At 41.9% G+C, this 20502-nt stretch overlaps 2 protein-coding genes across 2 annotated transcripts in view; one reads left to right on the top strand and one right to left on the bottom strand.

Annotated features, from left to right (window-relative positions):
• Col4a4 (collagen type IV alpha 4 chain) overlaps positions 1-7418 on the bottom strand; it is a 114990-nt gene extending 107572 nt beyond the window's left edge. The window contains exon 1 of the mRNA XM_036173371.1: positions 7286-7418. The gene's annotated coding sequence lies outside the window, so the exon portion shown is untranslated. The remainder of the gene's footprint in view (positions 1-7285) is intronic.
• Positions 7419-7818: 400 nt separating this feature from the next.
• Positions 7819-20502, top strand: part of Col4a3 (collagen type IV alpha 3 chain) — a 133884-nt gene continuing 121200 nt past the window's right edge. The window contains exon 1 of the mRNA XM_036172912.1: positions 7819-8093. Within this exon, the coding sequence (XP_036028805.1) occupies positions 8007-8093 (87 nt within the window). The 5' untranslated portion in view covers positions 7819-8006. The remainder of the gene's footprint in view (positions 8094-20502) is intronic.

The following is a 20502-nucleotide window of genomic DNA, read 5'->3' on the forward strand; positions in this document are numbered from 1 at the left end:
TAGTTAGTTAGTTAGTTAGTTAGTTAGTGATGAGAGAGATTGTTATGATGCTCAGAGCTAATCTCAAACTCCTAAGATCATGTGATCCTCCTGCCTCTGCCTCCTACAGAGTTGGGTCTCCAGGCTTGTGCGGTGGGTAGGGCTTAAAAAACCTTTCAAATATCAAGAATGACATCACACAGACGGGTGACTTCAGTTAGTGTGGAAGAAGGAAGCGTACTGTGGGGCAGTTCTAGGTAGGATTATGGAGGTAACCCATGATCACCTTGAAAATACAAAGAAAAGACTTGGTAAGAGGCAGGAGACCTCTCCACCCTACCCCATCTTCTCCTATTACTTTCTTCCCCTCCTCTTCCTCTCTCTTCTTCCCTGTCCACCTTTCCTTCTCCACTCTTCTGTTTCTCTGTTTCATGACTCTCATCCTTCCCACTATAATAAATGGTAATTCTCAGGATGACAGATGCTGAATGTACAGTAAGTTTGAAGCCATGGCCTTTGTGAAGACTTCATACCTTTGATAAAAATTTGTGAGTGAGTTTTGGGAAGTTGATCTCTGGAAAGAAAGAGTTCTGGAACACAGAAAAATTATTACAAATGGAGTGGCGCTTTGCCACAAAGACAGTCTGTTCCCTGTGGTTCTCAGGAAGTCAGAGTTCTCCTGTAGAGGTCTTTGTATTTGGAATTCGAGTCTAGAAATCTGAATGTTTTAGAGGTCAAAGGGGTACTCTTTAAACAGGACAGAGAGGAGGGCTCAATATTTAAGTGTTTAAGCAAAAAGGAAGATTTCATAAAAAGTGTCCAAATGCACTCTAAGGGTAGGCAGAAATGCTGAGATGGGATCCTGGGGTACAATGACATCTGTGAGACAGTAGGAAAGCTTTCTCTTGGGGAAGAGTAACTGGGCTTGTGAAGTCTTTTCTTTCCTAAGAGCTCCATCATGTCTTTTCTGCAATGGCTACACCCTGTCTTCTGCTCAGCCTCTAAGTCATCCTTGCTTCCTGGAGGAGTTGATCCCAGAGGCCTGGAATCTCCATATCATGCCTCTTCCCTAAGAACAAGACCTGAAACAACACTCCTCACTGAATGGCTCTGCCACTCAGGAATATAACAAGAGATTCAAGGGGAGAGTTCAAACCTGGGCTTCAGGGATAGAGACTCCTACTAGGTAAATGAGCTTGCCACTAAGCCTGATGACCTGAGCTTAATCTCTGCAGCCCACATGGTGGAAGAACAGAACCCTTGGCAACTTGTCCTCTGACCTCCACACAGGTACTTCGGCACACTCTGTCCCCAACAAATAAATGTAAAAAAATAAAAATGAAAAATAAAACCCTGGGATTCAGAGTCATGGACTTCCCATAGTTTACTGTGTATCTTAGCAACACACACAATGATCATCATTGATCAGAGTCAAGGGTATGATCTATATATGCACAAGGTTATATGTATATATATACATATAGCCAAGATAACTAGCAGCTGAAAATAGCATTAGAAAAGAATTCTGTAATTATAATTAAAGTAAGCTCGCTCTTTTATTATGAACTTTGGAAATAAAGTTCATAATAAATAAATAAACTCAGAAAATAAAGCTAGGAAGACGTCTATAGTACATATTTACAATAAAAATAAACAATATAAGAGCAAAATATTAAATTTAATTTATATATATAATAAGAATGAAAAATGATTTGTTTAATGATATTAAACTCATTAAATATAATAAATCATTAAAATATGAGGTAACTTTCTATCAATTTGGTTGACACTGATGAAGTATTTGTTTCTGGTCTCATCAGCATATATTTTATATGATACATAAATATCTATGGTTATTAATTCAAGAAGTATCTACCTGGCTCTTGTTTGTACTAACTCATGCTACACAGGATGGAGAAAAAAGAATTGATTTACTGAAGTAACTATACATTACTGTTTGTCTATTCTGTGGCTATTATATTTTATAATCATTTCATATGCATGGGGTACATGTGTCAGTGTGCATGTGTAAGCGTGCGTGCGTGTGTGTGTGTGTGTGTGTGTGTGTGTGTGTGTGTGTGTAGGAGCATTTGCAGGCCCAAGGTTGATATTGGGTTTCTACCCTATTTATGGGAGCAGGATCCCTTGCTGAACTAGAGCTCATCATTCTGGTGAGGTTGTAGCTAGCCCGTTAGCTGAGGATTCTGTATATCCACTTCGCACGTGCTGGGAGTACAGGTGGGTTGCCACATTCACTGGCTTTTAGATGGGTTCCAGGGACCCTAACCCTAATCCTCATGCTTACATGGCAAGTATTTTAAGCAGCTGAGCCATCTCCCGGCCCTGTGTGCAATTTTAAATGGCAATTCTGACAATAGCATTAAAGGTGGATTTCAAAGAACTTACAAGAGAAGAAACCAGCCAGAAGGCAACCTTAGTCTCTGGATAATAGAAGTGGGTACCAGGGCAGAAGCTCTGACCTTAAAACAGCAGCAGAGAAGGCAGGGGCAAGAACTGGCCCAAGTTGGCTGTGACTCTGGGATTCTAAAACCACTTGAGAGTCTAACTGATGATAAGAGGAAGTTCTCAGAAAAAAGAAATGACCAAGAGGGGTGTTGGAGAAATTAAAGAAGGAGCCAGGAACAACCTAATTCTATGTAGTTCATCAAAAGCAGATGCACGTGCTTATGTGTGCAGTAGAGGCCAGAGAAACTTACAGACTTTGGAAGAAGTAGACCTGAGGGTGAATGCTACATGAGCTTGATACACTATTCATATTTAATCATCTATTCACAAAGGGGAGAGGACAGAACCCCCAAAAGGCCTCCCCTCCTTATTGGGGCTTACATTGAAAGCAGACCCATGTATTTTAACACCAGGACTAGAGATATTGTTTAACAAGTTAAAAAAAAAAAACTTTCTGACAAGAATGAGGACCTGAGTTCAAATCCCATGTAAAAGCCAGGTTGGCCATATGCACCTGCAGCCTCAGTACTGTTGAGATCAGAAACAAGCCACTTCTCCAAGTTCCACTTGCAAATGAATCAGCTAGAGATCTTGGATCTTGGACAGCTATGTTCTGATTCGCTGAGTCTGGGTAGCTGCTGAGATTTCAGTTTCTAACAGCTCCTGGCTGTGCCAAAGCTGCTAGTCTTGCAAAGGCCAAGACAGGGTTCGAGGTGCCTTGAAAGTGCACTGACCTGGAATCAATATGGGGCTTCAGCTGGTACTTGTTCATTTGTATTGAACTCAGAAGAGCATCGTTGTATCATGCCACCATTTCTCATGCCCATCTGAATTCCTTTATGCAGCTCCAATTAGAATATAACATGTGGTGGTTACATGAAGATCTTTTTTTTTTTCTTTTTCTTTTTGTTTGTTTGGGCATTTTTTTATTATTATATTTGTGTTTTAATTTTACACATCAGTCATGGGTTCCCCTGTCCTCGCCCCTCCAGCCCCCCCCCCCACCTTTTCCCCCAGCCCCTCCCCTCTATTCCCATCTCCTCCAGGGCCAAGACTCCCCTGGGGATTCATTTAAACCTGGTGGATTCAGTACAGGCAGGTCCAGTCCCCTCCTTCCAGGCTGAGCAAAGTGTCCCTGTGTAAACCCAAGGTTCCAAACAGCCAGCTCATGCACTAGGGGCAGGTTCCAGTCCCACAGGTCCTGGATTCCTCCCAAACAGTTGAAGCTATTCAATTGTCTCACTTATCCAGAGGGCCTAATCCAGCTGGGGGCTCCACAGCCTTTGGTTCATAATTCATGTGCTTCCATTCGTTTGGCTATTTGTCCCTGTGCTTTTTCCAGTCTTGCTCAACATCCCTAATTATCCAGGAAATGCAAATCAAAATGACTCTGAGATACTACCTTATACCTGTCAGAGTGGCTAAGATCAAAAACACAGAAGACAGCTTATGCTGGAGAGGATGTGGAGCAAGGGGAACTCTCCTCCACTGCTGGTGGGAATCAATATGGCGCTTCCTTAGAAAACTGGGAATCCATCTCCCCCAAAACCCAGCTGTAGCACTCTTGGGCATATACCCAAGGAATGTTCAATAATACCACAAGGGCATTTGCTCAACTATGTTCATATCAGCATTGTTTATAATAGCCAGAACCTGGAAACAACCTAGATGCCCTTCAACTGAAGAATGGATAAAGAAAATATGGTACATATACACAATGGAGTACTACTCAGCAGAGAAAAACAATGACATCATGAGGTTAGCAGGCAAATGGATGGATCTAGAAAAAAATCATCCTGAGTGAGGTAACCCAGACTCAGAAAGACAAACACGGTATGTACTCACTCATAGGAGGATACTAGATGTAAAACAAAGATGACTAGACTGCTACACAACTCCAGGGAGGCTACATAGAAAACGGGGCCCTACAGGGATCACCCAATGACAGAGAAATGGATGAGATCTACATGAACAACTTGGACGACAGTGGGAGTAATGAAGGGCAATGTTTGAGGGAAAGAGAGCTTAGGGGAGCAGGAGATCCCAGCTGGATCAAGAACAGAAAAGGAGAACAAGGAATAACAGACCATGATAAATGAAGACCACATGAGAACAGGAATAGGCAGAGTGCTGGAGAGGTCCCCAGAAATCCACAATGATACATCCTCTGTAGACTGCTGGCAATGGTCAAGAGAAAGCCTAATCTGACCTAGTCTGGTGATCAGATGGCCAAACACCCTACCAGTCGAGCTGGAACTCTCTTCCAATAACTAATGGAAGTGGATGCAGAGATCCTCAGCCAGGCCCCAGGTGGAGCTCCAGGTGTCCAATTTTCGAGAAAGAGGAGTGACTGTAAGAGCATGAATTGTTGAATACATGAAGATCTTATACAAGAGACTTCTGATGGATTATCAGATTCCTACAACTCCCTGAGACTGGCACCATGATTAACCCAATGTTAGAGAGGATAAGAGTTCACCCTGGAGAAGCTAATCCACACTAGTAAGAACAAAAGGACTCAGAATCCAGGAGGTAGACCAGATGCCAGGCTAGTGAGCATCTGCCTCCTCCTTCCTGTGTCATGTCCCATTCCCTTCTGCTGCTGATTCAGAAATATCATCCCAGTGACTGCTTTACCCTCCAATGCTGATACATCTCAGTCTGTTCTTCCATCAAAAGTCCAAGGATCTGGGCTCAGTGAGTAAAGTACCTGCTGTGGAAATGTAAGGACCTGAGTTTGGATCCCCAGGGTGCATGAGGGTCAGTTGTGTATATCTGTAATCCTAGCACTTCTAAAGTGAGATGGGAGATGTAGCAGAAGTATCCCTGGAAGTGCACAGGCCAGAAGAACTAGAGTCCCTGTCCCAAGCAAGGGAGGAGGTGACGACCCACACTCAAGGTTGTCCTCACACACATTCTGGGGCTCTTGCTCAGTCACATAAGAGTGTGCACACACAAGTACATCTCACACAGAGAGAAAGGAGATAAAGAAACTGTGGGGTCTCAGAAAAAGCCATTTAAAATTCAAATTTCCTGTAATCCTTCAAATAATCCTGCATTTGATATCAGGACTGAGAATTAGATTTGTTTTCAGGAAGCAATATCAATTTATAAAAGATAATCATATGCCTCTCAGGACTCCTGGGCACTGTCATTTCATCAGCAAAGTCCCGGCCATCCTCCCCACAAAGACAGCAGAAGTCCCCTCAAGAAGTTTCCTAAAGCCACTATGAGGCCAATTACATTTAGGATCTGGGCACAAACTCCACAATGTCCCCAAGTATTAATAAAGACTTTAATGTATGCCTTATTATTCTACTGAGGAGACCTACCCTAATTCTGCACATTTAGCCAAAATGACTGTGGTTCGGGATGTAATGTATGAGAGAGAAGAATAAAATAATAATAATAATAATAATAATAATAATAATAATAGAATAGTGACTACAAAGCATGCTTGCACAAAGAATCTGCAAGAGGCTCTGCCATGCACCAATAAGTTTGTCCTGTGGAGAGTCTGATAGAATTGATCTTGAATTCACTAGGTATTAGAACTTTTAGATGTTCCTCGGGAGATTCTAATGTACAGCCATAGTTGTACGTCATGGAAGATTGCCCCTTCAATCTACAATTTGAGGGGGAGGGGAAATGGAATTCAGCTGGCCAGTGAACTTAGATAAGAAAATGGTGGCCGCCAGGCAGTGGTGGCGCATGCCTTTAATCCCAGCATTCAGGTGGCAGAACCAGGCGGATCTCTGTGAGTTTGAGGCCAGCCTGGACTACCAAGTGAATTCCAGGAAAAGGCGCAAAGCTACACAGAGAAACCCTGTCTCGAAACACCAAAAAAAAAAAAAAAAAGAAAGAAAGAAAGGAAGGAAGGAAGGAAGGAAGGAAGGAAGGAAGGAAGGAAAAAAGAAAGAGAGAGAGGGAGGAAGAAAGAAAGAAAGAAAGAAAGAAAGAAAGAAAGAAAGAAAGAAAGAAAGAAAGAAAGAAAGAAAGAAAGAAAGAAAGAAAGAAAGAAAGAAAGAAAGAAAGAAAGAAAATGGTGGCATTTAAATGGCCACTGGTCCTTCATGGAAGCTGGGCCTTTTCCTTCAGTGATGAATGTAAGCGAACGGGCCACCGATGTGCCGGCTGCTGAGTTTGCACTCACAGATATGCTCCTGACATTTAGATGGTTATCACAAGACCTTGTTCTCAGTTACCACTGTGATATTGTTAAGGTGGCTTAATGGGTGTGCTCTAGAGCTACCAATACCTAATCCAATATGAATACTACCTGTCTGTTAGTACAATTCTCCTTTAGCACTGTGACGATTGTATCCAGGTAAAACGTCTGGTTTTACTGTAGCCTTTGCATTTTACATGATTCACTCCATTCAGTGTACTCTACAGCATGAGAAAGCATCGAGGAGCCCTGCTCCAAAAGGGTGCCCTACCAAACCAGAGGTGGCATTTGCATCTGAGCCCTCCCAGGCGGGGACACCCTGGACCAGAGCTGGCTCTCATTTTCTGCCTCGTTTCCGCAGATAAGGTTCAGCCTGAAAGGCAGTTCAACTCAGAGAATAGGATGCGCTTTCTCTTTCCCCTCAGCTGCCTCTTGCTCTTGGCATTTTGGAATGCCAGGACTGCCAGGACAGTAACTCGAGCCTCTAAATTAATCAAAACACCCAGCGCCCCGGTTCAAGCCCTGGCAGAGAACCCTGGGAGCCAGGCAAGCTCTCCTCTGCTGACCCCAAGGCCACAACTTCCCCAGCCATCACCCCTTAGATGCCAGAGTGCTACTGGTCCCAGGCAGGTGCCCTGGTGCTGGGGCAGTGCCTGCCTGTGGGTGGCTTACCTGGGCGAACAACCCGGTAAAGAAGGAACTGCAGGCTAGCAGGCAGACTTGACAGGCGCCTGAAGTTGTGGCTGGAGGGAATTCGCCCGTGACCGTGTTCCTCTTCACTGCCTGTTCAGTGCCAGGTCTGTGTGCTGGCTGAGAGTTGCAGGCCGACAGCAGATGTGCAGCCGCGGGAGCTGCCAGCAAACCTGGCCTCCAGAGTCACAGACTCCCGCACGCCTGCAGCTTAATCTGGGCAGGGCTACTGGCCACTCCCTCCACCCTGTGCAGCCACCTCCCTACAGCACACCCCTAAATTCCCCACACGGACCCGCACCCGCTAGGCACCAGAGTCCCAGGATCTTAGGGACATCACCTCTTTCACCCTGACTCTGGATCGGCGCCCACCTGCCTGCTCTGCGGGTGCCCAACCCTTTCTCACTTCCTGGGCACGATGCCCGGTTGAAGGGACAGTGCCTGGCGAGCTGGGGGGGGGGGGGGCGAGGGCGGGACCTCGGCCACTTCTTCCCTCTCTTAGAGTCCCAATCAAAAGCTTGGGTGAGGACAAACAGACCGCGGAGGGTCGAGCCCTACAAAACTCGCCCCAGTGGTCCAGCAAGCAAGGCGAGCTTCACGGCAGGGCCTTCCCAATCTGTGTCCCTCGGGGGACACAGAGGCCTGAAAGCCTGTGGGTCTGGTGGATCCCTGGACACGCTAGGACTCAAGACCAACGCCCATCATGCACGCAGAGACTTCTCCAAGGTTGCAGGCGCTCCTGCTGCCTATCCTGCTACTGCTCCTGGCCACACCACCCGTGGTTAGCAAGGTGAGTGACTGAAGGACTATGCTGCTTGTTCCTATCCCAGGGAGGGACAAGCCAGTCCCACCCACTAGGGCTCTGTCGGGTCACTAACTGGAGGGTTGCTCAGCAGCAGGTTCCTCCTGAGTCCAGCAGCACACACAGAAAGAGCGGCAGCCCCGGGGAACAGGTGGAATGTATAATGCTGGTAGAAGTGAGGAGCCAGGCAGTTGTCCAGGACCCCACGAGTCCCAGATGGAGAAGAACAGCTTGCAGAGATTAGTAAATGGATATCAATAAATAGTCATAGATAGATGTATGCTAGGGATGGATCTAAGGTTAACTGATGGATACTAAGTATAAATTATATAAGATAAGCAGAAGATGAAAATAGAAGAGCAGAGATGATAGGTAAATCGATGATAGATGGGTGGACAAGCAGAAGAGTTAGATAATAGGTGATGGGTGGATAGACAGATAGGTGATAATCGATAGAGTACTGGAGGTGTGATGTCAGACTGGTGAAGAAGCAGGTGGTTTGGTTGGTGAGAAGTGCCCAAGCCTGGGAGGAGAAACCTCCTGGGAGTCTCAGTCCTCCCTGCTCCTTCCTAAACCAGATCTCACCTTGACTCTGACTTCTCTGGGGCTCTGTGTTCCTTTGGCACTCTCTGGACACAAAAGGCATCATTGGAAAAAAATCAAAACTAGAACTTACATTGAATTAAGCAATGTCACGTTGATTTGATTTCTATTTGGAATTTGGGTGACCTCGTTCACACTCATTTGAATCTACTCCATAATCCCAAGGAGATCAAAGGGATAGAAAGTGAAAAGGAAGGAGTCAAACTTTCACTATTTGTAGATGATATGATAGTATACATAAGTGATCCCAAAAATTCTACCAGGGAACTCCTACAGCTGATAAATTCCTTCAGTAATGTGGCAGGATACAAGATTAACTCAAAAACAGTCAGAGGCCCTCCTATATACAAATGATAAAAGGGCTGAGAAAGAAATCAGAGAAACATTACCCTTTATAATAGCCACAAATAATATGAAATACCTTGGGATAACTCTAACTAAGCAAGTGAAGGACCTATATGACAAGATCTGTACTGCTAAAGATGAAATCTCCTCAAAACCTTGAGAATTATTTTTGGCTTGATTTTGTGAAACAGAAATTTATTTATTTATTTATTTATTTATTTATTTATTTATTTATTTATTTTTGTTTTTTTGAGACAGGATTTCTCTGTGTAGCTTTGTGCCTTTCCTGGAACTCGATTTGGAGACCAGGCTGGCCTTGAACTCAGAGATCCGCCTGCCTCTGCCTCCCAAGTTCTGGGATTAAAGGCGTGTGCCACCACCGCCCGGCTTTTTTTTTTTTTAATATTCAAAAGTTAATTTGGGTACAGTAAACTTCGTTTCCAATGATGAGCAGGTGTTAGTCTTACATGACTGAGACTATGATTGGAGATAATGGCCACAGAGCTACTTATGTGTTACCTGAGAACATGTTAAGGTTCTATGGCTGCATATACTCCAATTGTTCCCATCCCACTTACATTTTAAGTGAGGCATTACAGGCATCATGGCTAAGCTAACCCTCCTCTGGACCTCATCCTGCTAGATTTCTGTTTTCCGACTCACCATTATTGTGGTGTTTCTTTCCAATATTTGTGTGCTTATATACACAGCTACAGGCACACGGCAATACAGAGTTGTGTGGGTTTTTTTTGTTGTTATTTTGTTTTGTTTTGTTTTTTTGTTTTTGTTTTTTACAGGTTAAATTTGTCCTTTTGCAACCTGTAGATCTGTCTGCAACTGCGGTTAAGACCGATATCTTATTATCTTTTCACTTTGTGGCATAGTTTTTAACAATGTGTTAAAGTTAATTGACCTGGCCACCCACCATTCATTTACAGGTAGATGACTTGGTGTCTTTGCAGCTTGAGTTCTAAAAGACTTCTGTAACTTCTGTAAAGTGGTTCTAACAATACCACATTTTTCAAGGTTAGTGAGATGATGCAGTGTATAAAATTTCCCAAACAGAATAAGAGAACCAGCTCCTGAAAGTTGTGTCCTCTCCTCCTACCCAATAAATAATAAATAAACAAATTAATTAATTAATTAATAGCAAACTAAGACTGACTAACCTAGGTGGTTAAATACTGCTGGGCAGGATGGTTGCAACTAGTGCAAACTGGTGTGGACTATCCCATAGCGTTAGCAGAAACCAGTAAGTTGAGAAAACCTAAAGGAAGTGCATGTTATACAAAGTCCTGGGAACATGCCAGAACAGTAATAATAATAATCTTTCTGTACCCAGAAGAGAAGCAATGAGAGTGTGAAGGGACATGGGACTCCTGAAAGAATCACACTTGAAAAGTGGTGCCCTGGGACATGAGCAATGGCTCCATGGTTAAGAGCATGTGTTGTTCTTGCACAGGACCTGGGTTTGATACCCACTTGGTGTTTTACAACCAACTATAACTCAAGTCCCATGGGATCCAATGCCCTCTTCTGGCCTCCAAGGATAGCAAGCACAGTCATGTACACACACACACACACACACACACACATGGCCACATATATACATGCAGAGAAGATACACATAAAATAAAATGAATAAATCTTATTTTTAAAATGTGGTACCCTGTGACCATAGATCCTCCAGTTATATACCATGTGTACTTACGTTATGATATTCTTTTGCATTTTAAGCTAATGACTACCACAGTGAATCCATCTGTTGTGTTTCTATTGAGGCTTGAGGTGAGTCTTTGTTAAAAGCATTCAGAGTTACTGTTTGCATTGCACCTGCTGAAGGAGATAGAAGAGGTGCCCCTAAGATTACAAAATGGGCCCTCACATTGATGTCTCAAGTTAACTGGTACCTGGGTGACATGTGCCAACATGGCTGAACCCACAGACTAACTGTGACCCTGAGCAGGGCAGGTGTCTACCCTGAATCTCAATCTTTTCATCTATGATGTGCAAGAGTTAACATCCCTCCAGTGGCTAGTAGATGATGAGTGAGGCAGTTGGGGAGGAGATAATCTTTAGGCTCATCTGGCTGTTGACAGCCTAGAATTCAGGCCCAATGTGCCACCACCTTTCTAGGAGAGAAGCCAGGAATCTAAGTTTTAATAGTAAATGCCTCATATTAATATTATCAAGCAACTGAGTTCAGTTTTACTCAAAGCAGAATAACAAGCAGGAAAAACAAACAAACAAAATCACGGTGAGTCAAACATGTTAATGAGCACTACACCCAGCCTTTGGGTCGGCATGTGTATAATCTCTGTGTTACGTTAGTTGAATGATTCCACTTGTACTTTAGCATTTCCCCAAACAGGAAACCAACAGCAGTGCTGACCCTGCATGGCCAGCTTAGCCAAGGTGAAACTGCCTGCCCACACAGTTTGTCCCGAGCACCCAGGGAGAAGGTCTTTGCTGCTTGGCTGAGAAGCCAGGGGCCACCTAACCGTTCCCAGACCTTCAGGCTTACATCGAGCTGTCTTCTGCCCAGTTCACCCATTCTGAACTAGCAGGTCCACTGCTATTACCTTAGGCAATAATAGGTGAGGAATGCATGCCCGTCTCTGCTCCCTGGATACGGTGAAAGTCTTCAGCTAAATTAGCATAAAGTCCCAGGAAGAACTGCAAGATGTGCACAGCACACGAACATGCTCTCTCATCTGAATTCATGTTCAAAGTCAAAAACTTCAGTTGTATTAGTTAGCACTTCAAACAAACCAAAAGTAATGTAATAGCACAAATTTATCTCTCCCCGAGACTAAGCAAATGTTAAATAAAACTGGGTTTGTTGTCTCTCAGATTCCCTGTATTGGGGGAAAAATACAAAATGTCATTATACTTAAATTCTTGACTTTCTTCCAGCCCAAGAGGTCTGTGAATGTCAGTCTCATGAAGGAGTTTGTGTTTATGCTCCACATAAGTGAATGATGTGTGTGTGTGTGTGTGTGTGTGTGTGTGTGTGTGTGTGTGTGGTCTCCTTAAGAATAAATATTATCTTTGTGGTTTTTCAAATATAATAGTTTCATATTACACACTTTTTTAAAATCATTGACTATTATGTCATTGGATTTTATCCACATTGACATACATAGGGGATTTTTTTGTAGAAATACCTGTTTTAAAGCATAATGTAATATAAATCAGGTGGTTATTTTTCTTCAGCGACTCCTCAACAATGTAAGCCTGTCTTCCCACTTTCATTTTACAAAGTTGCAATTCATGCCTGTCTATATGTAACATTGTGACAACTAGAACCAGAATTCCTGGGTGCTCTTAGAAAACTCAGTGTTGTTTCATAAATCTTCAGTGAAGTTGCATCATGTTTACCTTTTTCCTTCATCAGTGGCAAAAGTGGATGGGCTTGGATGTTAACAAGTGTGAAGTGAGACCTTGTTTTAGCTAGTAAGCTTTCATACTTGTCCACCCCTTGATATCCCCCACACTGTGAATTACCGGGACCACTTTTTGCTCTTCCATCTATCACAAACTGCCTTTCTTCTAACTATTCAGGAGTGATGTGTGGATTTGGATAACAAACTTGTGCTATTTAAATGTGTTAAAGAAGGTGATCCTAATCTTTGGCTTACCTTTTAATTTAGTTATTGATACCTTAATATACAACACTTCATCTAACACAACTTCAGATTTACCCGTGTTACTTTAGCATTTTGTCTTCTGCACCTTGTCAAAGAAATCCTTTCTTGGGGTTATGAAAACATCACTCTATCTTCCTCCATTTGAAAAAAAAAAAGTCTTATGGTTTGAATTCTTTGTCCTGGAACTGTCTTCAACTTATAGTCTATGGATTCCTTTTCACCCATACAGATATTAAATTATCCCATATTCTTCCAACAGAGCCTTCTTTCTCTGCTTTGCAGTTACATCTGTAAATATGTGAAGTATGCAAGCTCTCTGTTCTATTCCACTGATGCTTTGTGTTGTTTTGTTTTATTCTCTATGGCAATAACACACTGATTTCAGCCACTTTCTTTGTTTTCAAACTACATCTTCTAAAGGAATCCTGGACAGAGCAGTCATGCCTGCTGCTATTATTTTCTTTAAAAACTGCCACTGCCTTTCTTCTATGCCCCTCTGGCTAAGGTCTGACATCCGCTTATCAAAGTTCTATCAAAAACCCCTACTGGATGCTGATATGCATTGCACATAATATCTAGGTTATGCTGCTGCATAAACATGTGTCTATCTCATACAAATGCTACCAATTTTGAAACTTCAATGTGGTGGGTCTAGCAAACTTCTTATTATTGCTAATAGTTTATGCATTGAGATTTCACATGTAGCTAGACATTATCAGTAAATAATGACTTCATTTCTTTCTAATTGTTATATATTTTGCCTCCACCCTCTCCCTCCTTTTCCTCTCTCTCTCTCTCTCTCTCTCTCTCTCTCTCTCTCTCTCTCTCTCTCTCTCTCGTATGTGTGTGTGTGTAGAAAGGATTCCTGCACACGAGCATGAAGGCCACAGATCAACACTGGGTATCTTCCCCAATCTCTCTCTCCACCTTATTTTTGAGATAGCCTCTCTCACTGATCTTGAAATTCACCAACCAGCCTAACTGAATGGGTAGCAAGTCCCAGGGATGATCCTGTTTTGGCTTCCTCAGTGCTGGGATTGTATTGACATATGCCTGACATTTATGTGGATCATACTCCCAGCCTCATGCACGCCACTGACTGCACCATCTTCCCAGCTCTTCTTTATCCTTTTAATACTGTGCTAATTATAATTAGCACTTTAGTTCTCATTACTGGATTAAAGGGAATTCTTCTAACATTTCATTAATGCAATATCTGCTGTGTAGTTTTAAGACAGTCTATTAGATTAAAGAGTTTCCTTCCCTCATGAATCTTACAGTTTCTGCTTTGTTAAATGAATCCATATTAACGTTATTATTGATTGTGTATATATCTTAAGAAAACCATACAGTCTTTAGTCAGCCAATGTAGTAAGTCAATATATGTTGAATGTCAACCATCCTAGCATTACTGTAGGATGAACTGTTAATTGGTCACAATGCCTTTTCTTAAAACACATTAAAGATAGCATAGACATGGGAGAGCACACTAACAAATGTGGACTGGGGCTGGTCCCCAATTAACATCTATGTAAATGCCATGCTGGTCAAGGAACAGAGCATCATCAGAACTCTGAAGTCACCTCTCCCAACTCTCTCTGCCATGAATCCTTCCTTCTTCCTTGAAAGACACTGAAATCAATTTCAAGTAATCACTTCCTTCATTTTCTTAAGACTTTCACTGTCTAAGTGCTTATCCAAGCCCTCACTCACACTTTGCCTGGGCTGAAATGTCTGTATATTGATTCACAAGATACACACTTCTTTGGGCTTCTCTCATTTTATTCTAAATTTTCATTGAGACTGATCTCTTGGTGGATGGTGATGGAGTTTCATTTTCATCACTGCATGATGTTCTGGTGTACTTTAATAAAAATGGTGTCTCTACCGGTAAGGGGCTTACAACTAGAGGCCATTACAAGAAATGTTTCTGTATACATCTTTATCTATGAGTTTCTGCAGTACTTTTTGAGGTTTTTGTTTCTTTAATATTTAAGTATTGTATGTTCCTGGTGCTACTATACACAATATATTTTAAACTTTTTAATAATTGACTATTAAAGATATAATAAAATGTAACTGAATTTGGTATTTTGATATTGAGCAAGCAATTTGAAAAGTACAAATGCATTAATGCAAAAATTTTCTGCCTTAACTACATTACAAAAATGAATTATTTTAGTATCATTAATTTCAAAGCCTTTAAAATATTTATTGTGGCAGCTTTCTTGGGTGGAGTATTGAAATAACATTTCTTAATTCTCAAATATATTAAGTTTTTCCTCGTTATAATTTTGGTAAACTTTAGTACCAGTTATAGACTGATTTTTAAAAATTTTTGTGAGTCCAAGTTTCTGATCATGCCGTTAAATTGTTATATATGAGACAGGATCTTGCTATGTAGCCCAGGCTGGTCTGTAACGTTGCTATCCCAGTTTCTGGAGTGCCAATAAATGTGCATCACAATGCTCAGATCACTGTTCTTTAATATATTCCCCTCCTCATTTTCTCTGAACTCAATGTTCTCATTAGACATTTGCTGGTCCTTGCTATGTTTCCTCCTAGTTCTCTTAGTTTTTAAAAAATATCACACTCATTTGTTTATTTTATGTGTGTGTGGAAGCACACAAGCCACAGCATCCCTGTGGAAGTCAGAGGACAAACTGCAGGAGACATTTCTCCCCTTTCCTCATGTGGGACCCAGAGATCTCATTTGAGTCATCAGTGATGGCATCAGTGGTGGCAAGCGCCTTTCTCACTGTGCCCTGACTTCTATGCAGATCATTTGATTCTTGGCCTCCCTGAGTCTAGTATCTTGGTCTTTAACTTCCAACATCCAGTCACTTTCAGCATTCCACAGATGGCAACCCCTTGACTTTGCCCCAGTGCTTCCTTCCCCCTTGCACCTCAAAGTTCATGGCATCCATGCCTTCGGAGCAAATCTTTCTCCAGTGGGAAATGAGAGTCCCAGAATAAATTCCGTGCTACCCACAGACCCTCTGTATAGTTCAGTGAGATCCATTATCATTTCTACATATGCTGTCTCACATGCTGCTTCTAGAGAGATCCAGGCGAAGCCATTTCTTCTATTTTAATCTCCTTTTCCCTCCACACTGAACTCCGAAACTTCCTCACATTGACCCTCGAGTTCTTCAATTCTCTTTTCAGCTGTTTATAACTTTCAGATGGTTTTCCTCAACTGCATTTTCTCAGTAATAAGCATGAATTCAAATTATGCGATGCCCATTACAACCCAGGTCTATTAATTACTGGCTTTAGTTTTTGTCTTAGCTACTCATCTTAAGATGGAGGTAACAGGTTTGAACCTCAAGATTCTATGAAGCCTGGATGACTTAATATACACACTTTGATTGGCATGTTTGGAGTCATTTTCCCATATGTTAACTGTAACCATTGATATTCATCGTAGCTTACTTTCAAATGACTATTTGAGTCTCTAGGCTCTTCATGTTTTCTATTATTTTTTGTCTTTCTTTCCCACAGTTCCTTTTGCTGCATCTTAAGCATTTTACAGCTATCTACTCTATATTGTCCTTTTGATTCTTATTCCATATTTCACGGTCCTGCATCCTCTATTTGTTGATAAGGAGACAGTGTAAGGGAAGAGATATAGGGGAAAGAGTCTCCTCTTTTATCTCTCAGCCTGTCCCACTCAAGTGTTCCTCCAGAGTCAAATATTTGTGTCCCCCCTCCATTAAAGCCATATGCTGAAACCTACTGCCAGGGTGATGGTATTAGAAGATGGGGCCTTTGAGAGATTTACTTATGAGGGAAGAATCTCATGAATATGATTAGTGCCTGCCTTACACTGTATAAAGGCAGTATGGACGTGCCTTCTTCAAAGAAGCAAGCAAGGTATCCCCGAACCCTGAATCCATTACCATCTTTGTGTTGAACTTCTTGGTCTCCAAACTGTGGGTAATAAATTTTTATTATTTACAAATTTCCCAGACCAAGGTCTTTTATTAAATCAGTCCAAGTAAACTAAGAAGGTAACAAACAAGTTTCTTTTCATGTTCCCAGGTTCACCTCCCTCCAAATCCTCCTGCTGCTTTCTCCAAATATATTAGGTTTCTGTTTGGTGAGGCAGAGGTCAAGATCAGCCCAGCCCAGCCGCCCACTCTCTCCTCCAGACAAGCCAAGTGTCTTTCTTCTTGAGGACTTTTCTGAGGACAAGCCCTTGAATGATTTTTAGTATGATCCTAGGAAAAGCAGAGAATTGAGTGAGATTTATCTTCATGCTTCCCCTGAAGTTTTGACTGGTATTTACCATTATGCAGTATGAACTTCCTGGTGCTAACTGTAAGATTAGTTTTGTGAAATATTGCAGCTGATTAAGGACCCAGAAGCTTTCACCGGTGTACTATTCCAACTGCAGCGCTGTCTAGTTGGAAAACGCCCTGCATTCCTGCATCCCTTTAGAGCTGACCATACTTGTGCTGTGGCATTCAGCCAATGAGCAGCCATCCATCATGGAGGAAAAGACTTCCAAAGCCCAGTGAAAGCACGGTGTGTGGAGTATTTTTGTTCCCCAAGGTTTATATCTGGCTTCCGCCTAGACTGCTAATTGTAGCATAGCTCCACCATAGCTCAGTGTCCCCAACTCTGCTTTCCGTTTAAGGGGAAAAGGAAACCAGGATGATATCACTTTAACAGAGCAGCCATCTTCCTGAGTACCCCATCACAGTCACCCTGACCTTCTACTTAAGCACTCAGAGGACCTTCATCTCTAAAAACCTCAGCAGCCTGAAGGCTGTGGGGAGACTTTGAGACGAACACAGGTGAACTCCCAATGCCATGTTCAGTGTGTAAGTTCCCTGGGCACAACATAGAGCTCACCTACCAAACACATGCTGTCATTTGCCAAAACCTATAGAGAATGGGAGGTCTTAAGTGAGAAAGGAGTGTGTTGGAGGAAAAAGCTGCATGTGCAGTGTTTTCATGTTTTGTAGAATTCATCTGTCTGTGTATGTCTTAGTCACCACGAGCTACTTTGACAAAATACCATAGATTTAAATAGATACTTATTTCTCATAGTTGTCAGAGATCCTAAGCCACAGATCTGGGTACCAGATGACTGGGTAATGGTAAAAGTCCCACTGTTTGGACTTAACATAGATAAAAGCTATCAATGAAGTTTTGAAGATGCTGAACTTTCTGTGGTAATCATAGTGTATAACTTTAGATTTAACACAGCTTCTATAACAAAAATTCTCAGTGTTACTCATCAGTATCTCAGTGTTACTTACTGCAAATGGCTCAGTGTGACAGAAAACAGTTTATTGACCTTAGCATAAAGCATGGGACAGAGGTGATTTTTCCTGTGATGAAGTACATATTGATCTGCTAAGACAGGCTTTACTCTGAGTTCTGAACTTATCCCAGGAGATGTAATCAATGGTTGTTGTCTTCTCAAAGCATCTCTGTCAGTCTTTCCTTTTTCCCAGAGTTCCCCCTTTGCATCTGCTAATTAAGGCTTCTGGCTTCGGGTGTTTGTTCTGGCCAAGACTGAACTAGGCTACATTAGCTCAGGAAGTTTCCACTTCACTCAGGTTCAGAACTGCAGATATATAAACATCTGTGTCTGCCATACAATAGGAATATGATGTGAGCCATTACCTATGAGCCACATAAACCATGTTACATTTTCTAAGTTTTACTTAAATACCCAAGGTGACTTGTAAGTTCACTTTAACATATACCTCACTGTATCCATCCTATTATCTAAATATATAGTTACTATAAAAAGATTGATGAGATATTATACGGTGTTCTTCATACCATGTCTTCAAACACTGGGAGTAGTTTTGCATTTTTAGAACATATTAGCTAGTGGGATACATTCCCATGTGTAGCCACTGTCCTGAGGAGTGACTTCTGTGTATGTTTTCCAGTGAAAAGGGGGAGGAGCAGTCTACAGTGTCTCTTTTCTTTAAAAAAAATAGTTGTCAAAATGATAAATCTAGTTTCTGCCATTAATATAAGACTGGGGATTAAATTCTCCCATGAGTTCTGGGTGACCAATAATATTCAAATGCTAACTTGGTCGGGTTTGCACAGGGTTGTGCGTGGCTGATTATGGATAATGTTAGTGTTTACATGAAACAAACTGACTTTTTAAAAAATACAGACAACACAGAGCATTTCTGCGACTCACACAACAGCTATTTCACTATCTGAGACCCAGAGGGTGACTTAGGAGTCAGCCACAGGTACAGTGGCAGGTTAAGTTGCCCTTCTTTTGTCCAGTTCACATATCACTCAATATCTATCCTCAGCCTCATTGGGAAGAATCTGAATTTGCTGATCAAGGCACCAAATCAGAGTATAAAACCCACTACAGAGGTTAGGGGGAGTAAACAGCATTTAGAAGCACAGGAAGGATGGAGAATTCCACTAGATCAGCATAGTTATTGCTCAGTCTAGCCTTGCTACTGTATTCCTCTGGAGCTAACTTGATAACCAATACATACAGAGAAAAGAAGTTCAAAAGCTCAGCTCTGTACAGATACTATCAGACTAAGGAGCGTTAAGAAGAGTATTTCCACTGGGCCCGGAGAGATAGTCCAGCAGGTAAGAACACTGGAAACTTACTCTTCCAGAAGACGTGGGTTTGATTTCCAGTACCCACATGATGGCTCACAACTATCTGTAACTCCAGTTCTAAGGGATCTGATTCCCTCTTCCAGTTTCTGCAGACACTAGGCACACATGTAGTTCACATAGGCAAAACACACACATAAAACAAAAATAAAGAGTATTCCCATATGCCATGATAGGTATTGTATGTATATTGTATATATATATACATTTGCATACATATGTGGTTAAAGATTATTTTATTTTTTCAGGTTTTTTTTAATCATTGCAATGTGTCAGTGGTTTTGAAATGTATAGTCTTCAGAGCTGTTTAAAATATAAGACTGGGAATGTAGTTCAATGGTAGAGCTCTTACCTAGTATGCTTAAAAGCCCTTGGTATAATCCTGGCACCAGAACAAATAGCTGTAGCCATAGAAATGCTTCATCATCATGGCAGGAGGTTGGGGAGTGTGCTGGCTAGTTTCATCAACTTGATACAAGTTAGAGTCACTAGACAGGAGGGGGCATCAATAAAGAAACTGCCTCCATATGATTAGACAAGTCTTTAGGGCATTTTCCTAATTCATGATTGATGGGGAGGGCCCAGTTCATTGCAGATGTGGCCATCCTGGGATAGTGGTCCTGGGTTCTATAAGAAAGCAGTTTGAGCAAGCCATGAGGAGCAGGACAGTAAGCAGCACCCATCCATGGCCTCTGCATTAGCTCTTGCCTCCAGGTGCCTGCCTTGATTGAGTTCCTGTCCTGACTTCCTTCAATGATGAACTATGATGGGTCAAGTGTAGGCCAACTAAACCCTGTCCTCCCCAATTTGCTTTGGTCATGGTGTTTCATCATCACAATAGCAATCCTAACTAGGACAGAAAGTAAGTCACAAGCTTTCCATTTTTAATCCTTAAGATTAAATCTTTAAGATTTCTTAATGAGAAGGTCTCTCCAAATTGGACCCTCAGACAAGCTTTCCCACTGTTTAAAAATGAGCTCAAGGGTGTTTAGAAACATTCAGGAGATTTGTCGTAATATAGACAAAACAATCAGGTTGCTGAAATTCTTTTCCCATCATGATATTTTTGTTGTTATGTCAACTTCCCAAGGAAAAAGTTCCATAAGTAGGAAACTGAAAGGTCCGTCATCTTCTCCCTTTGGATCAAATGACAAAGTTTGCATGAGGAGTCAAAG

This window comes from Onychomys torridus, chromosome 23 (genome assembly GCF_903995425.1).
Source record: "Onychomys torridus chromosome 23, mOncTor1.1, whole genome shotgun sequence".
Taxonomy (NCBI): Eukaryota; Metazoa; Chordata; class Mammalia; order Rodentia; family Cricetidae; genus Onychomys; species Onychomys torridus.